Source organism: Panulirus ornatus, chromosome 16 (assembly GCF_036320965.1).
Source record: "Panulirus ornatus isolate Po-2019 chromosome 16, ASM3632096v1, whole genome shotgun sequence".
Lineage (NCBI taxonomy): Eukaryota > Metazoa > Arthropoda > Malacostraca > Decapoda > Palinuridae > Panulirus > Panulirus ornatus.
This window is the reverse complement of record NC_092239.1, coordinates 35552711-35572536: the sequence shown is the minus strand read 5'-3', so window position 1 is coordinate 35572536 and position 19826 is coordinate 35552711. Positions and strand designations below refer to the sequence as shown.

Below are 19826 nucleotides of genomic sequence, written 5' to 3'. Positions count from 1 at the left end.
TAGAGCAATATCAGGCAAGAGATTGTTTGATATGCTGTACCTCTGATCATCATATTGATCAGAATAGAGATTCAGAGGAATCTCAGGACTACCATACAGGGAAATATATATCAGTAAGGTGATGGTTAGTGCTGATAAAAGATCTTATGCTTGCTGGTGATGAGAAGTGCGACACACGCAAAACGCTACACCAAAATACTACACTGATGTGGGAAAGAATTCTCTTGCTCTCTCTCCATTCGCTTTGTCAAGCATAATAAAAAGATAATTACGAGTATCTTAGGAAAAGCCATGTATATATTCTGAAGATAGTTAAGTGCAATACTAAAATTCTTCCAAAATATTCTGTATTATTTTACGATAGCTAGAGTATAGTTACATAGCTTTACCTCCTACTCTCTCTGATGAAATACTGGTTTTGGATTAAGTGCTTTAAAAAACACTACTTGAGTCATCTCACTTTAACTTGTGCAGACATCTGCTACTAGCTTGTCTATGCCTAGTAACAACAGCAAACAGGCTCACACACCAGTAGTAGTCCATTAGACTTGAGTAATGTTTTTGTAATCAGGTTGAAAGTGAATTGACTACAGTGTGTTATACCAAGTATTAAGGGACCTGCTCTTTATGTGTCTGTATGTAGTTTTCTGCATATTTCTGCTGCTAGATTTAGATAGTATAGATTTATTTATTTTTTTGGTTATATCTGTTATAAAATCACTTAAGTTCTTGTTCGGCTGGCCACACACAAGACGCATCAAGACAGATTCAGGAAGGCCACTACCCCAGGTCTGCTGCTGTCCATGAACCTTCATGCACTGAGATCTATCCTTCAGACCAAAAATGCTCAGAGGCACAACAGATGACACTAAGAGTCGTATTGTCCATCACCATGGAAGGGGACAGTGTGATGTTATTATCCATCACACTGAAAAGATCATGAACTGTATGAGATCAAAGATCACATACATAAGGGATCTGATGCTGTATGTAATCAGACTTAGTAAGAGAGGATCAGGTAGTGTGTGATCTAAACTTAAGTAGGAGAGGATTAGGTGGTGTGCCTGAGACCTCAAATAGAGGTTTGTGATCAAACAACACAGTAAGAGAGGACCAGATGTTCAGTGTTAGCAAACATCATAGTGAGAGAAGATAAAGCATTCAATTTGATCAAATATCAATGTTAGGAAGGATAAAATCTTGTGTAATTAGATATCACAGTGAGTGAGGTTTAAGTGATGTATATGAGTTACTGCCAGGTGCTGTTTGTGGTCAAGCAGACAGTGGGAAAGGATCAGATGTATATTGTCAGTTGCTACAGAGAAAGGGTCAGTTTAGGCATAATAAAAGGGTATCAAGTGCTGTGTATGACAGGTAAATAAGGTGCACATAGTAAGGGGGTCAGGCACATCTGATTTTGTTTCAGTAGTGTTTTCAGAACTTTTTGTCTGTGAAACAGCTAAATGCTTCCATAATGAAGATATCTGAAGCCTGTGAGATTGAACATATTACAAGACTTTGAGAAACCACCATAATCAGCATGGTCTTTCAAACTAAGCTGTAAAGACAGCTGGTCAAGGTTTCAAGTCTGCACCTTTAGCCAATGCTGACTGGGGTGTTAGGTCTCCACCTTTAGTCTATTTAATTCATGCTGGCTAATGTGTCTGGTCTCCACCTTTGGCTCATTCTGGATGAGATGTTAAATTCCACCTTTGACCCATGGTGGCCAAGGTGTCAGGTCTCCACGATTGGCCCATGCTGGCAAAGGTGTAGTATCCACTTTTGGCCCATGTTGGCCAAGGCACCAAGTCTGTTACTGTCATGGGACTCTAACCCTATCCACAGCTGAGGCAAGTGACTGTATTGACTCAAAACTTTGTTGATGGTTGTGAATATTGTGTCGGTTTTTATGGGTGACTTCTGATATGTATGCTTGCTCGATGGACCGTCATACATGTAATTATACAGCAGCATACTTGTGTGAAGGATTCTTAACATTCTGTATGCACAAGGTAAGGTACTTATCATGGAATATATGGTATTTAGAGTATTGAATAAGGTGTGCGAGTGTCAGAATGCAAGATGTGTGTATTAATAGGTGACCACAGTTGCACTCTTAATGCTGCTGGCCTGAGAGGGAAGTATTCTTCCTGAATTATATATTTTTTTATAAATAAATATAGATAATTACATATATATATATATATATATATATATATATATATATATATATATATATATATATATATATATATATATGTATATATATATATATATATATATATATATATATATATATATATATATATATATATATATATTTATATATATATATATATATATATATATATATATATATATATATATATATATATATATATATAGTCTTTGTACATTTTTGCTTGTGTAGTAAAGCAGTGTAATCCTTGTACATGCAGCTTCATGTGTTCACTTCTTTTGTAAGTAAGGTTTTCGTCTTGACTCTTGACATATTTTATATCAATATTACCCCCCAGTTTGTTTATCATCTACACCACTGAAATTAGTGTATTCAGCTGTACTTTAGGCACATATTTCTTTGTTAGTATTTTGTTGATTTCGATAAAAGGTAAAAAATCCTGTTGAGGCAAGCTTTACTTGGTGATGCTCTGCTCTGCTAACTTGAAGAGGCTACATATCCTGAGCATATTTCTTTTTCTAAGCTCAATTGATGTTTATAGAAAATCGTCAAAACTCTACTTTGTGACAGTTGACTTTTAATATTGGGAATTGGAACATGACCATTATGTTCTCTGGAATCAAAATAAACTATACATTTTCTCTATGATTCTGTAGATATAATGTTAGTGTACATTAGGAACAAATCAAATTCATTGTTTAGATTGGGATAGGTTGATTTTTTAAAACCATCTGCCATATCTTCAGCTATGGATTAGAATGGGGAAAATTTATTGGTTTGTGGAGAATATGGTGAATTAATGAATTTTGTTTTTCCTAGAATTTCTACACATTAATTGCCTACTGTAGTCTAGTTGTTCTTGTAGACTACATACTCATGGCATCATTAGAAATTCTAGCATGGTTAGACAAGGAAGGACTGTCTTGTTTAATATTTACTAGTGGCTTCAATTTGAGAATAATCCATTTTGGTTTATTGTACAGAACAGCAGAATCACTCTGTAATATTTTCATGCATTTTTTAACGCAATTGTAGATCAAAGGTCAGGTTATTATACCGAAATGTACCATCATGCTCGGAGTCACACCATGATATCACCTGGAAAGGACTGAGCCACAATTATCCTTTTAGGAAGAAGTGAGAAAATCTGAAGTTTTAGGGGATACAGGAGTGCAACTGTCATGTTTGGTAACATTATTGATATTCATTTACCTAAGAAATGCTTTTGATTGATGGAAATCTTTCATTTGATTAATGCTTACTATAACTTCATGTGGCTCATTGCTTGTTGGTGACAAATGATTCCAGAGCTGATGAAAAAAATGCCTGGTTATCTAGAGTCATCAGTCAAATCTCCAATAGGGCATGTTTTTCACGTAATCACTGTTCCTAACCATATATTACAAAAGTTCTGCAGACCTAAATTTCATGTTTTAAGAGAATGTGTGGTAATTAATGTTCCAACATTATATATATATATTTTATATATATATATATATATATATATATATATATATATATATATATATATATATTTTTTTTTTTTTTTTTTTTTTTTATACTTTGTCGCTGTCTCCCGCGTTTGCGAGGTAGCGCAAGGAAACAGTTAACTAGATTTTTATCATATTTCTGAATTTTTCAAGTTGTCTGCTATGTCTTTTAATAGGATACCTCCTAGGGTTGTCTCAGCGTTTCAATTTGAACCAACAAATCATCTTCCGGAGTGTTGGGAGAGGTCAGTTGGTAGCTGGATGAGGCTAGGTAATGCTAGTAGGTGGATGTGCATATAGTTTTGCGCTCTTACTGGTTTTAATGCAGTGCTAGGGCATGTAGCTGGAGTAGTCTGCCATGGTCTGTGTTTTGGTTGTTGAGTTTTGGATTTTGTTCTTTAATAAAAAGTGCTTTGACGATGTATAAGGGCAGTGTTGTGCTTCTTGGTGACGTAGTTTGATGGAGCCTTCATTTAGGTGTAGGGTGCAGGTTGTGCTTCATCAAAATTCACATCATCAAGAAGTCCAATACTGCCCTCACACGAGTCAATTGTTAAATCTACACAGATACTCTTCTGTGACCAAGACAACTACACATCGCTGAAGCTCCGAGTATCAAAGAACAACAACCAGGATACAGGCTGAGACAGAATACTCCAGCTACACATCCCAGCATAGCAAAACAACCAATAAGAGAGCATAACTACTTGAACGTCTGCAAGTTGATATTACCCAGTCACCAACAACCTCTCCACACAGTCCTGAAGATGATTTGATGGATTCAGATCAAAATGTTGTGACAATCCTAAGCCGTAGCCAACACACCCATAATTAGAGAGGTATTAAGCAACTCGAAAAATTCAGGAATAATGTTTTAAAAATTCAATTACCTGGTTAATGTTAACAAGAAATGTAACCAACATTATATATATAAATTAAGTTCCCAAGTGCACTTTCGTGTAATAATCGCATCATCAGGGGAGACACGAGAGAAATATAAGTCAGTTGATATACATCGAAGAGACGAAGCTAGGACGCCATTTGGTAAACATGCAATTGGTTTTGGACAATCGCATGTTTACCTGATGGCATCCTAGCTTTGTCTCTTCAATGTATATCAACTGACTTATATTTCTCTCGTGTCTCCCAAGATTATGTGATTATTACACGAAAGTGCACTTGGGAACTTGTCGTGTTTCATTTTCCCCATGGAATCATAGGAATATCTTGATCACACGCAAAATTGTGATCCTTTCCAATATATATTACCAGACTGTCCCTGCTTGAGGTTACACTGAGTGAAGAGTCACATTTGGAGAGGCTTTATTGGTGGGAGTATAGTCTTGTTAAAGGAGTCAACATTTCCATTACTGGAAGTACTGCAGCCTTGGGCTGCAGTAGCCTTTAGAAAGGTCCTGGGTAATACGATATATATATATATATATATATATATTTATAATATATATATATATTATATATATTATATATATATATATATATCGTATTACCCAGGACCTTTCTAAAGGCTATTGCAGCCTTGGGCTGCAGTAGCCTTTAGAAAGGTCCTGGGTAATACGATATATATATATATATATATATATATAATATATATAATATATATATAATATATATATATATATATATATATATTATATATATATATATATATATAATTGGGCTTTCAGAGAGATTGTATTATTTGGTGCACAGTCTTAGTAATGGAAGTAGCAAAGCTTTGCACTGCATGAAACATTATGAAAGTCATAGGTAACACCAGGACTTGCATAGAAATGGGTTCTGCAGTAATATATGTATATATACACAAATATAGTGCATGTGAACATGCACTTTCATAGAACATTCAAACCTCCTAGACCCCTGCATGGCAGGTGATAATAGTCTGGCAGTACCACTCTTGACTGCCATATATGGGTCATGGGTTCGAGCATGGCTATTGAAGGTTTGTATATATATATATATATATAGTTTTTTTTTTTTTGTGATATATCTAACATCAGCAACTATAGTTAACACCAAAGTTTGTAATGTGAACATGTTACTGTCTATAAAGGCAGTCTTAAACTTGTAATATGAATGCGATACTGTCTCTAATGGCAGCCTTTATCTTGTAATAAAAAATAAAGGAAAAATTTTTTTATTTCATCCACTTACATAAATAATAGGTATGGTAATTAAATTTCATCAATGTGTCTCAACAAATACAGAATATATATACAATTTCCTTTAATCTAAAATTTTTGTTGAAAAGTGAAACTTGTGCAATATCACCATGTTCCTTTTTTTTAACTAAAAAAATTTCCAGTCCTCTCTCCCAAAGATGAATATATATATACAATTTAAATCATAAAATGCCTTACTATGTATGTTTCATAAATACAAGAAAATTTTATAACCATTACATCATACAATTAAACGTTTAAAAAAAATATTTCACAACCAGTAAAATAGGCATCAAGAACAAAGGTCTGGGCCTCTGACAGAATATCCTCACCTAGCCCCCTTCTCTGTTCCTTCTGTAAAATTAAAAAAAAAACAAGAGGGGGAGGACATCCAGCCCCCCCCCCACTCCCCTTTTAGTCGCCTTCTACGACACGCAGGGAATACGTGGGAAGTATTCTTTCTCCCCTATCCCCAGGGATAATATATTCCTTTGCAATTCTGTGGAATTCTTGTACAGGTTCTTTGCTGGATTTTGAGTGACGACTGCGAGCATGAGCATATCTGAGGCCTAGCAAGGGAGCAAGGGACCCTCATCCTCCACATCAGGTCGGCCCATGCTCATGTTCCACGTAGCAGCACACCATTCCATGCCGGCTGGGTCAAGCATGTCCTTGGTGCTGCACACAGAATCAGTCGTCACACAACTAAGACTCTCCAGCTGGGATCCTGACTGGTGCCCTTCGGATGCTCGACCCAAACAGGTGCCCTGTTGGAATTGAAGTATCAGTGTTTCTTGCAGATATATTGTTAGTCTGTTACCCTCACATACATATTACATTTCATATATATTTTATTATTATATTATTATACTTTGTCGCTGTCTCCCGCGTTTGCGAGGTAGCGCAAGGAAACAGACGAAAGAAATGGCCCAACCCCCCCCCCCCCCATACACATGTATATACATACGTCCACACGCAAATATACATACCTACACAGCTTTCCATGGTTTACCCCAGACGCTTCACATGCCCTGATTCAATCCACTGACAGCACGTCAACCCCGGTATACCACATTGCTCCAATTCACTCTATTCCTTGCCCTCCTTTCACCCTCCTGCATGTTCATATATATTTATTCATTATTATACTTTGACGCTGTCTCCCACGTTAGCAAAGTAGTGCAAGTAAAGAGACGAAAGAATGGCCCAACCCACCCATATACACGTGTACACATAAATGCCCACACATGCACATATACATTTCAATGTATACATACATACACAGACATATACGCATGTACATATTCATACATGCTGTCTTCATCCATTCCTGCCGCCACCCCACCGCACATGAAATGGCACCCTCCCTCCCCAGTGTGCACGTGAGGTGGCGCTAGGAAAAGACAACAGAGGCCACATTCGTTCACACTCAGTCTCTAGCTGTCATGTGTAATGCACCGAAACCACAGCTCCCTTTCCACATCCAGGCCCCACAAAACTTTCTATGGTTTACCCCAGACGCTTCACATGCCCTGGTTCAATCTATTGACTGCATGTCAACCCCGGTATACCACATCATTCCAATTCACTCTATTCCTTACACACCTTTCACCCTCCTCTGTGTTCAGGCCCCACTCGCTCAAAATCTTATTCACTCCATCCTTCCACCAATTTAATGATACTCTCTCACCCAAACTCTCATTTGCCCTCTTTTTCACCTCTTGACCTCTCGCCTCTTTCTTTTATACATCTCCCAGTCATTTGCACTATTTCCCTGCAAAAATCGTCCAAAAGCCTCTCTCTTCTCTTTCACTAACAATCTTACTTCTTCATTCTACCACTCACTACCCTTTCTAATCTGCCCACCTCCCACCTTTTTCATACCACAGGCATCTTTTGCACGAGCCATCACTGCTTCCCTAAATACATCCCATTCCTCCCCCACTCCCCTTACATCCTTTGCTCTCACCTTTTTCCATTCTGCACTCAATCTCTCCTGGTACTTCCTCACACAAAGTCTCCTTTCCTTTCCACTCTCTTCACTCCAACATTCTTCTTTTCTGAAAACCTCTACATATCTTCACCTTCGCCTCCACAAAATAATGATCAGCACATTAACATCCAAGAGTCTCTCTTTTGTGTGCCTATCAATTAACATGTAATCCAACAACACTCTCTGGCCATCTCTCCTAATTACATACATATACTTATGTATATCTCTCTTTTTAAACCAGATATTCCCAATCACCAGTCCTTTTTCAGCACACACATCTACAAGCTCTTCACCATTTTCATTTACAAGACTGTACACCAATTATACCCTCAACTGCCACATTACTCACCTTTGCATTCAAATCACCGATCACTATAACCCGGTCTCTTGCATCAAAGCTGCTAACACACTCATCCAGCTGCTCCCAAAAGACTTGCCTCTCATGACCATATGCAAAGGCACCAATAATCACCCATCTCTCTCCTTCCACTTTCAGTTTTACCCACTCTATCCCACAACTCCTGCTTCAGAAACAGTGCTACTCCTGACCTTAATCCCAAGACATTCCCAAACCACTCTGCCACTTGACTCGAAATACTTAATCAGCATATACAACACCATCTATACTCAGATTTTCTTTAAAATCTGAAAAAGTTGAAAATCTGGGCAAAATGCAAGGCTACCCTTTGATTTTTCTTGATTTTTTTGAAAACATGGATTTTCTTGAAAATTTCAGCATAGATGCTTTTAAGTATCCTCATTAAGAATCTGTGGTCAAAACCTAAAAATTCACGTAATTAGTTGAGCAATTAGCATATTAATATAATTGTAATTAATCCAAGTGTAATTAAAGGATTAATATTACAAAATGCAGTCTTCTGACTCGAAATACTTAATCAGCTTATAGAAAACATCTATACCCAGATTTTTATTAAAATCTAAAGGAGCTAAAAATCTGGGCAAATGCAATGCCTTGGATTTTTCTTAATTTTTTTGAAAATATCGATTTTCTTGAAATTTTCAGTATAGATGCTTTTAAGTGTGCTAAATAACACCTTGCATTTTGCTCAGATTTCAACTTCTTCAGATTTTCATGAAAATCTGGGTATATATGTTATTTTACATGCTGACTAAGTATTTCGAGTCAAATGACTGCATTTCGTACTATTAAGCCTTTAATTACCCCTTAATTATAATATTAATATGCTAATTACTCGACTAACCACATATTTTTAGGTTTAAACCACAGATTCATATTCAGCATACCTAAAAGCATCTATCCTGAAATTCTCAATAAAATCCAGGAGCTGAAAATCTGGGCAAATGCAATGCCTTGGATTTTTCTTAATTCTTTTGAAAATATCGATTTTCTTGAAATTTTCAGTATAGATGCTTTTAAGTGTGGTTGAATAACGCCTTGCATTTTGCTCAGATTTCAACTTCTTCAGATTTTAATGAAAATCTGGGTATAGATGTTATTTTACAAGCTGATTAAGTATTTTGAGTCAAATGACTGCATTTCGCATTATTAATGCCTTTAATTACCCCTTAGATTAATCATGATAATATTAATATGCTAATTACTCGGCTAATTACGAGAATTTTTGGGTTTTGACCACAGATTCGTATTCAGCATACCTAAAAGCATCTATCCTGAAATTCTCAAGAAAATCCATTTTTTGAAAAAAATCAAGAAAAATACAAGGCCAGATTTGCCCAGATTTTCAACTTCCTCAGATTTTAATGAAAATCTGGGTATAGATTTTTTTTACATACTGATTAAGTATTTTGAGTCAAATAACTGCATTTTGCATTATTAATGCCTTTCATTAACCCCTTAGATTAATTATATTAATATGCTAATTACTCAACTAATTACACAAATTTTTGGGTTTTGACCACAGATTCGTATTCAGCATACCTAAAAGCCTTGCATTTTGCTCAGATTTTCAACTTCTTCAGATTTTAATGAAGATCTCGGCATACATGTTATTTTACATGCTGATCAAGTATTTCTAGTCAAATTATACCATTTTGCATTATCAATGCCTTTAATTACCCCTTACATCAATTATAATAATATTAATATGCTAATTACTCGACTAATTACACAAATTTTTAGGTTCTGACCACAGGTTCCTATTCAGCATACCTAAAAGCATCTACCCTGAAATTCTCAAGAAAATCCATTTTTTGAAGAAAATCAAGAAAAATCATAGGCTAAATAAAAGCCTTGCATTTTGCTCAGATTTTCAACTTCTTCAGATTTTAATGTAAATCTGGGAACAGATGTTATTTTACATGCTGATAAGTATTTCTAGTCAAATGACTGCATATCAATCTATTAATGCCTTTAATTACTCGTACAAATTCACTCTTGCTGCTCCCATCCAAACCTGTCACCACCGTCACCAAAAATATATATTCACTCTATTCTTTGCACGCCTCTCAACCTCTTGTATGTTCAGGCCCCAATCGCTCAAAATCTTTTTCACTCTATCCTAACACCTCCAATTTGGTCTCCCTTTTCTCCTTGTTCCCTCCACCTCTGACACCTATATCCTTTTTGTCAATCTTTTCTCACTTATTCTTTCCATAAGTGCAAACCATTTCAACACACCCTCTTCTGCTCTCTCAACCATATTCCTTTTATTTCCACACATCTCTCTTATCCTCTCCATCACTAAATCCTGTTTTCTTTCCACCTAATGTTTAGCATTTAACTTATCATACTTCGACAAAATACCCTGCCAGTTATGATTCTTGCGAACTCCCTCACTCACTTCTTTACCTTTAGCCACTGAAACTATCCTCCACCTCTGAAACCCCACAGTACATGACCACTTTTCAACTGAGGTGGAGCATGGGTACACTACGTCTCTTCCCTTATACACAAATTCCTCTAAAGAGCGACCAGTTTGAGCCATCTGGTAAATGCAACAGAGAGCAACTCTGTTCGCGTTTGGGATTAAGATTTCAAATATTTCAATTTGTAATGAGTGGCGATGAAGAAAATCTTACCTGGCCCTGGGCTTTGAAGTGAATCCACCTTTACCTATCTTTACAGTCAGTCCTTCTTTACCTACCTTCTCAATCAGATAAAAAAGAAATCTTATGATGCCTTTGGTGTAAGAATAGATCTTTGGACCTACATAATGAATGATTTTTACAACATTCATATCTGTATTAAAATATTTATTTATTTATTTTTTTTGTCGCTGTCTCCCGTGTTTGCGAGGTAGCACAAGGAAACAGACGAAAGAAATGGCCCAACCCACCCCCATACACATGTATATACATACGTCCACACACGCAAATATACATACCTACACAGCTTTCCATGGTTTACCCCAGACGCTTCACATGCCCTGATTCAATCCACTGACAGCACGTCAACCCCGGTATACCACATCGATCCAATTCACTCTATTCCTTGCCCTCCTTTCACCCTCCTGCATGTTCAGGCCCTGATCACACAAAATCTTTTTCACTCCATCTTTCCACCTCCAATTTGGTCTCCCACTTCTCCTCGTTCCCTCCACCTCTGACACATATATCCTCTTGGTCAATCTTTCCTCACTCATTCTCTCCATGTGCCCAAACCATTTCAAAACACCCTCTTCTGCTCTCTCAACCACGCTCTTTTTATTTCCACACATCTCTCTTACCCTTTCGTTACTTACTCGATCAAACCACCTCACACCACACATTGTCCTCAAACATCTCATTTCCAGCACATCCATCCTCCTGCGCACAACTCTATCCATAGCCCACGCCTCGCAACCATACAACATTGTTGGAACCACTATTCCTTCAAACATACCCATTTTTGCTTTCCGAGATAATGTTCTCAACTTCCACATTCTTCAAGGCTCCCAGGATTTTCGCCCCCTCCCCCACCCTATAATCCACTTCCGCTTCCATGGTTCCATCCGCTGCCAGATCCACTCCCAGATATCTAAAACACTTTACTTCCTCCAGTTTTATATTCATACCTAGTTCATATCTTTATCGACTGAGAAATTATCACATACATATTACCATAATACCATTGAATGAATTGTAAAGTCAACATATGAAACAAATATCTGGGAATCATTAGCCTACTCTTTCCAATCACAGAATCAACATTTTGCTCACAATGTTCAATATGGCACAACCATCATTACTTGCAGAGATGAGAACTCCATGCAAACATCCCTCCAAACAATCTTTTTATTGCCTGAACATTACAGAAATATACTGACTTACCCTCTGGTTCACCTGAGCGCCCATAATCATGGAGAGATGGAGATGGTGATGCCCATAGTTAAAGCTATATTTGCGAAGCATCTGAAGTGGTGCCTATGGGAAACAAACGTTAATGCAGTCAGTTAGAGACAAGTTTATTCCAAAGTGCATGTATATGTAATGTGACAAGGACCAGTTCTCCCAAACTTGTAGACAAACATAAAAGCTGTTTTTACGGATATCATCAAGAAACTGACATGATCTTACATCCACAAACCCAGTAACTTAAGTTGAGGTAACTTAAAACAGCACATTAAACCAGAGGAAGTTACCTTCCAGGATCTGAACTTCATAAGAGTAGAGAGGGTCAGTTGTGGCAACAGATCTCTTCCATGTTGTGATGTAGACGTATATGATGAAGGAGAGGCCCACCATCGCAATCACCACAGCCACCACAATGCCTGCCACCTGACCATCACTTAGTGCATCTGCCGGAGACAGGAGCATGAGTGTTGAGGACAAAGGATCACCATCGGAGACAGCAAAGATGCTAGTGGGAGGTGTGGGATGGTTATCGGACATAGGAAAGTATGCAAAAAAAAAAAAAATGAAAAGCACAGGAACACACAAAATGAGAGGAGGTGAGCAACCAGTGAAAACTCAACACAAAAAACCATACCAAGCGGAACAAACAAACCCATCTACAATAATAACATGATCCTCATCATAATCACAGCCTCCAGTCTCTTAAAACAAAATGAAACTATGTAGTTCAGAGAAATCACAGATTCTAAGCAACCCATTACAGGCCTGAAAGGGGAAGGACACTTGATGAGACAAATATGGTATCCAACATCAGGGTCAAAATCAAAACCATCTTCCATCACCAGGCACTAAACAGTCATATCTGTCCCCAACCCGATAAGTTACAGAAAGCACACACATTTACACACACATTAGTTGCTCCTCTCAGCACATTTACATCCAAAAGTCTCTCTCTTACAAGCCTATCAATTAATACATAATCTAATAATGCCCACTGACCATCTCTTCTACTCACATATGTATACTTGTGTTTCTTTCTCTTTTTAAACCAGGTATTCCCAATCACAACACTGAATACCCAATGTGTACCAATCATACCCTCAACTGCCACATTACTCACCTTGGTATTCAAATCACCCACAACTAATACCCAATCTCATGCACCAAAACAGCTGACACACTTGCTCAGCTACTCCCAAAACACTTGCATCTCATGATCTTTCTTCTCATGACCAGGTGCATAAGCACCAATAATCACTCACCTATCACTATCCACTTTCAGTTATACACACATCAATCTAGAATTTACTCCCTTAAACACTATTCTGCTTCAGGAGTAGTGCCACTTCTTCCTCCGTGATGCATTCATGGGTCACCCATGGTCAATTACATCGGTACAAATCCTGGTTGTGGCAGTCGGTCCACAATCAACTCAGCTGTTCATCCACCCCTGGGGCTGTCAATTGATTGAACCAGGGCATGTGAAGCGTCTGGGGTAAACAAACCATGGAAAGTTTTGTGGAAAGGGAGCTGTGGTTTCAGTGCATTATACATGACAGCTGGAGACTGAGTGTGAACAAATGTGGCCTTTGTTGTCTTTTCCTAGCACTACCTCACACACTTGCGAGGAGAGGGGGTTGTTATTTTCATGTGTGGCAGGGTGGCAACGGGAATGAATAAAAGCAGCAAGTATGAATTATGTACAGGTGTATATACGTATATATCTGTGTACGTATATATATATGTATATGTTGAAATGTATAGGTATGTGTATGTGCATGTGTGGACGTGTATGTGTATACATGTGTATGTGGGTGGGTTGGGCCATTCTTTCTTCTGTTTCCTTGCGCTACCTCACTAATGCGGGAGACAGCGACAAAGTATAATAAATATAAAATATGAATATAATTATTTGCCATTTCCCACATTAGCAACACAGCATTAAGAACAGAGGACTGAGCCCCGAAGAGAAAATCCTCACTTGACCCACTTCTGTTCCCTCTTTTGGAAAAGTAAAAACTGGAAGGGAGGATTTCCAGCCCCCTGCTCCCTCCCCTTTTAGTCGCCTTCTACAACACGCAGGGAATACACAGGAAGTATTCTTTCTCCCCTATCCCCAGGGATAATATATATATTTTCTTCTTTTCATACATAATCGCCACTTCCCGTGTTAGCGAGGTAGCGTTAAGAACAGACTATTGAGCGTTGGAGGGAATATCCTAACTTAGCCCCCTTCTCTGTTCCTTCTTTTGGAAAATTAAAAACAGGAGAGGAGGATTTCCAGCCCCCCGCTCCCTCACATTTTAGTTGTCTTCTACAACACGCAGGGAATATGTGGGAAGTATATATACAGAGACATATACATATATACACATATATAAACACAAACATATATACATACACATGTACATATTCATACTTGTCTTCCTTTATCCATTACTGTCTCTACCCCAACCCACAGGAAACAGTATCGCTACCCTCTGCTTCAGCGAGGTAGAGCCAGGAAAACAGACGAAATAGGCCATCCACATTCGTTCACACTCAGTCTAGCTGTCATGTGTAATGCACTGAAACCACAGTTCCCTATCCACATCCATGCCCCACAGACCTTTCCAAGGTTCCCCCAGATGTTTCACATGCCCTGGTTGTCTATTGACAGCACACTGACCCTGTTCTGCTACATCATTCCAATTCATTCTATTCCTTGCAAGCCTCTCATCCCCCTGTTCAGGCCCCAATCACTCAAAATCTTTTACATTCCATCCTTCCACCTCCAATTTGGTCTCCCTCTTCTTGTTCCCTCCACTTCTGACACATATATCCTCTTTGTCAATCTTGCCTCACTCCTTCTCTCTATATGTCTAAACCATTTCAACATACCCTCTTCTGCTCTCTCAACCACTCTTTATTTCCACACATCTCTCTTACCCTTTCATTACTTACTCGATTAAACCACCTCACACCACATACTGTCCTCGAACATTTCATTTCCAACACATACACCCTCCTCTGCACAACTCTATCTATAGCCCATGCATTGCAACCATTAAAATATTGTTGGAACTACTATTCCTTTAAACATACTCTTTTGCTCTCTGAGATAATATTCTCTCCTTCCAAACATTCTTTATCACTCCCAAAACCTTCGCCCCCAACCCCACCCTGTGAGTCACTTCCACTTCCATGGTTCCATTCACTGTGAAGTCCATTCCCAGATATCTAAAACACTTCACTTCCTCCAATTTTTCTCCATTCTAACTTACATCCAATCAAATTGTCCCCCAACCTTACTGAACGTAATAACCTTGCTCTTTTTCACATTTATGCCCAACTCTCTCCTTTCACACACTTATCCAAACTCAGTTACCAACTTCTGCAGTTTCTCCCTCAAATCAGCCACCAGAGCTGTAACAACGGCAAACAATAAACTGACTCACTTCCCAGGGCTTCTCATCTCCAACAGATTGCATACTTGCCCCTTCCTCCAAAACTCTTGCATTTACCTCCCTAACCACCTCATCCATAAACAAATCAAACAACCACGGGGACATCACACACCCCTGCCGCAGACCGACATTCACTAAGAACCAGTCACTATCCTTTCTTCCTACTCATACACATGCCTTACATCCTTGGTAAAAACTTTTAACTGCTTCTAGCAGCTCACCTCCCACACCATATACTCCTACGAACTTCCACAAAGCATCTCTATCAACCCTATCAAATGCCTTCTCCAGATCCATAAATGCTACAAACAAATCCATCTGTTTTTCTAAGTATTTCTCACACACATTCTTCAAAGCAAACACCTGATCCACACATCCTCTACCACTTCTGAAACCAAACTACTACTCCCCAATCTGATGCTCTGTACATGCCTTCACCCTTTCAATCAATACCCTCCCATATAATTTCCCAGGAACATTCAACAAGCCTATGCCTCTGTAGTTTGAACAGTCATCTTTATCCCCTTTGCCTTTATACTAAGGCACTATGCACGCATTCCACCAATTCTCAAGCACTTCACCATGATCCATACATACATACATGGAATATCCTTACCAACCAATTAACAAAACAGTCACCCCCCATTCTTAATACATTCAACGGCAATACCATCCAAACCTGTTGCCTTGCCAAATTTCATCTTCCACGAATCTTTCACTACCTCTTCTCTCTTACCAAACCTTGATTAGGGCCTCAGTTACCCATGCCATCAAATTAACATATATGAAAAAAAAATCTTGCAGCTACTGATTCAGATGTTAAACAACTGTTCATATGAAAACTACTGCTCAAACTGCTATTTTAATTTTTTATTGTTATTTCTGTCCTTGAATCTCTATATAGTGTGTGTGTGTGTGTGTGTGTGTGTGTGTGTCTGTCTGTCTGTGTGTGATGGGGAGGGGGGGAGTAGAACAAAGACAAGGAAAGTTTGTCTGGGACAAGAAGAGATGTGTCCAACTGATTGTGAACAACAAAGACTTGTCCAATGGTCTCATGATGTTCCAAAGAATAAAGCTTCCCTACAATGCATTTTCAAAAGTACAGCAGCTTTAGTGTACCATCCACTACACACAACTAAATACAGAGAACTCACGTGAAGGGTTCGTTGGAGCCTCCGTCTGGTGACCATCGCCACCTGCAGAAGATACCAACAACGTTAGTCCATATCCTTTTCAAGTGATTTCAAGTACGTGTGTAGCATGTTATTCAAAGGCCATTTTTTTCCTACAATAAAAAACAAAAAAGTATGACATTACAAAATATTTATTTTTCATACTCACTCTTCTTTACTTTGCAGACATATGGGTGGGAAGAGGAACAGTCAACATCCAACCAGGTCCCAGAGGTGGTGGACATCACCACACATGGTAGGGAGTTGTTGCCCGGCTCCCCTGCCTCCCAGTTAATGAAGTCCAACCCTGTACCATCACCCCAACCATATCCTTTAAAAAGAAAATAATGCATAAACTGAATAACTAGTCTATGTTATAGGTGTTTTTCATGCAAAATCTATTTTTTTGTATCATTAAATGAAGGCCAAATCCAACCGTTGCTTGTTTGTACAAGACCAGTCCAGATAGAATCCTTTATGCTGCTGATGGCTATCATGATGAGAGATGACTCGTCCTCAGAGTGTATGGATATGAGGTTGGCCCCTGCTTGAGCACAACTGGAAACAAAATTAATCAAGACTGAGATGAGTTACTTTCTTAAAATACTGATCAAAAAAATCCACTAAAGTGATTTGGTTTATCAATGGAAATGAATTTCGAAGAGAAAGTCAAGCCTGCATTCTTCACAATACTAGTTAGGTGGTTTTACAGTATGAGAAACATTTTCCACATTCAAATCTCTCTTATACCTCATGAGTTTCATGTGTTTTACAGTTTTAAGTTACTTCAAAAAATCAATGATGCATTCTAATTTGAAGTTCATCACTTTTACTTCATGTAACTCATGTCTTCCTCACCACCATCAGGTGGCCACCAATGATACTACATTATGCAACCCATGTTCCGTCCACTATCATGCAGTGGCCATCACTTGCCTACCTGATGCTAGCATCTATCCATTTCCTCTTCATTTGACCTGTGAGGTAGCAGTAGGCACCGCCTAGGTCAAGCCAGTCATGGCTGGGGCAATGTCCTGTAACAGGTGGCTCTGGAGTTGGGGCCTCCTCTACACAAACAAAAAAATGCACTAAGTTACAGAGAACAGAGCTAAAGACAATATGATTCCCAGTATAACACACCTGATATGTCTTAAGCTCTAGCCAGTACCTCTAAGAATCTATTTTATATCATTTCTGCAGTGAAAATAATGATGTAAACCACCTGAACATCATGTTCAGTACAGCCGAAAGAGTAGCTGAAATTCTTAGTCTTAATGCTCTGACCATGACAGGCACTGACACACACATGGACAGTTGGTTCCACTGTACTCTGGGAACCTTGAATTCTGGTGAAAACTGCATAAATTTACAAAGGGGAGTGAAATTGTGATACTGTGACAAAGACAAATTCATCAGTTATATAAAAGATATCTAAGGTCTGGTCAACTGTGAGCCCCTTAGAGAGACAGAAACACCTGGGTTCTGAGTTTGTCAAAAAGTTATATGACCTCTGGTCACAGTGGCCATGAGAGCAGAATTGTCTCTGACTTTCTTTTACAGTGGCCAATACAGAAAAGGTGAAGGCATACCCAAGTCATGGCCATCTAGGTTTTATAAAAAATAAGAAAATTGAGTATGAAAAAAATGAAGCAGGGATTAATTGCAGCTCCTAAAGTGTGTGTAGACCCATTTCTTTTAAGTGAAAAGTAAATGAGTGAATAAAAAAACACAGTTTTACTGTAAGAGAAAACGGGGAGGTATCATACTATACAGATCAATCACTTTAAGCAGAGATTATAAACTAACTTCTCCAGTCTTGTGAAGTTCCTAATACACACTGAACAGTCAGATGCTTTAGATACACACCGTCCTGATATTTACAGATGAAGGGTCTCCATTGGTTACATTTCTCACTAATCCAAAGACCAGTGTGGGAGTCCAGCCTGACACAGTTGTGGTCAGTGAGGCTGGCATTAGGTTGGTTAGGGCCCCAATTGGTATAGGTTGTAGGCCACCCATCGCTCCATATGAACTGGTGCTGGTCCTGTGGAGCAAAGACCAGGAGCTTCATTCTCACATTACATTAGCCATTTTATAAAAAGGGGTACATTTCACTCTTTTGAGATAAACATATCAATAATGCAGAATGTTCTCAGAAAAATATTATTTCCCAGGCAAAACTTTGCTCCCTTTAAATCATCCAATATAGGAAGGAGTCCCACAACTACATCATAATTTTCAAGGACTGTAATGAATAACTGTAAAAAATATATTGGAAAACACCATCACTGCAGAGGATTTACCAGGAACCACATCAGACAAGAGTAGTAATGAAATCAGCCATTCTGAACCAACCAACCAAACCAGACATTGCACACCTGAGTCCAGGTGGCTCTTGTAACACCTCTGTTTGCCAGAGCAGAATAGAAATCCTTCCACCTTATCAACTCCCTACAATCACCTCAACCATCCTTTTCCACCCATCATGATTGTTTCTTTTCCCTCTTTATCTTTCTTCAACAGTTATTACTTTGGCCACTGTTGTTCTAGTGAGTCAAAGCCTTATTGATGTGTACATGTTGATCACTCACATGCAAGTTACTGAAGCCAATCCATGCGTCTCTGCAATCATCTTGGAGGGAGAGGACCCAGACCATGGCTCCTTCTGTCACCTCCTTCAGTGATGCCAGGTGACTGCCCTCTCCCACACAGGTTTCCTCAGCATCCTTAAAGAAGCAAACAAGATCAATATCAACAGATTATTTACAAGACAGCAGGCAGCAGGTTACCACTATATATCATTTGTTTTTGATGAGTATAAGTTAGGTGCTCATCCTACTCCATAAAATGACTTGTTCTTTCATACTAACTCGATTAACAAATTGAAACTCTTCCCACATTACCTGCTGAAGATACTCCAATTAGCAACAAAGCCAGTCACAGCACTTGAGGGAGGTCTGCATGTAGCAGGATACAGAGACAGGGACTAGAGTCCTTCCTGGCACTAAGGCACACCAGTCATAATTGAATATAATTTACATTTCAACCCTTAACTTGAATTTTTGAATGCATTCCTTGCTAAGAGACAGAA

The 19826-nt window shown here is 38.5% G+C and overlaps 1 protein-coding gene across 3 annotated transcripts in view; it reads right to left on the bottom strand.

The window, feature by feature from the left end:
* Positions 1 to 5630: 5630 nt before the first annotated feature.
* The window catches only part of LOC139754254 (macrophage mannose receptor 1-like), a 77247-nt gene continuing 63051 nt past the window's right edge, over positions 5631 to 19826 (bottom strand). For all 3 annotated transcript variants that reach the window (XM_071671595.1, XM_071671594.1, XM_071671596.1), the window contains 9 exons: positions 19327 to 19461; positions 18602 to 18779; positions 17676 to 17802; positions 17172 to 17293; positions 16905 to 17066; positions 16718 to 16759; positions 12405 to 12560; positions 12094 to 12186; positions 5631 to 6616 (listed from right to left, as the gene is read on the bottom strand). In XM_071671595.1, the coding sequence (XP_071527696.1) occupies positions 12158 to 12186; positions 12405 to 12560; positions 16718 to 16759; positions 16905 to 17066; positions 17172 to 17293; positions 17676 to 17802; positions 18602 to 18779; positions 19327 to 19461 (951 nt within the window). In that variant the 3' untranslated portion in view covers positions 5631 to 6616; positions 12094 to 12157. The remainder of the gene's footprint in view (positions 6617 to 12093; positions 12187 to 12404; positions 12561 to 16717; positions 16760 to 16904; positions 17067 to 17171; positions 17294 to 17675; positions 17803 to 18601; positions 18780 to 19326; positions 19462 to 19826) is intronic.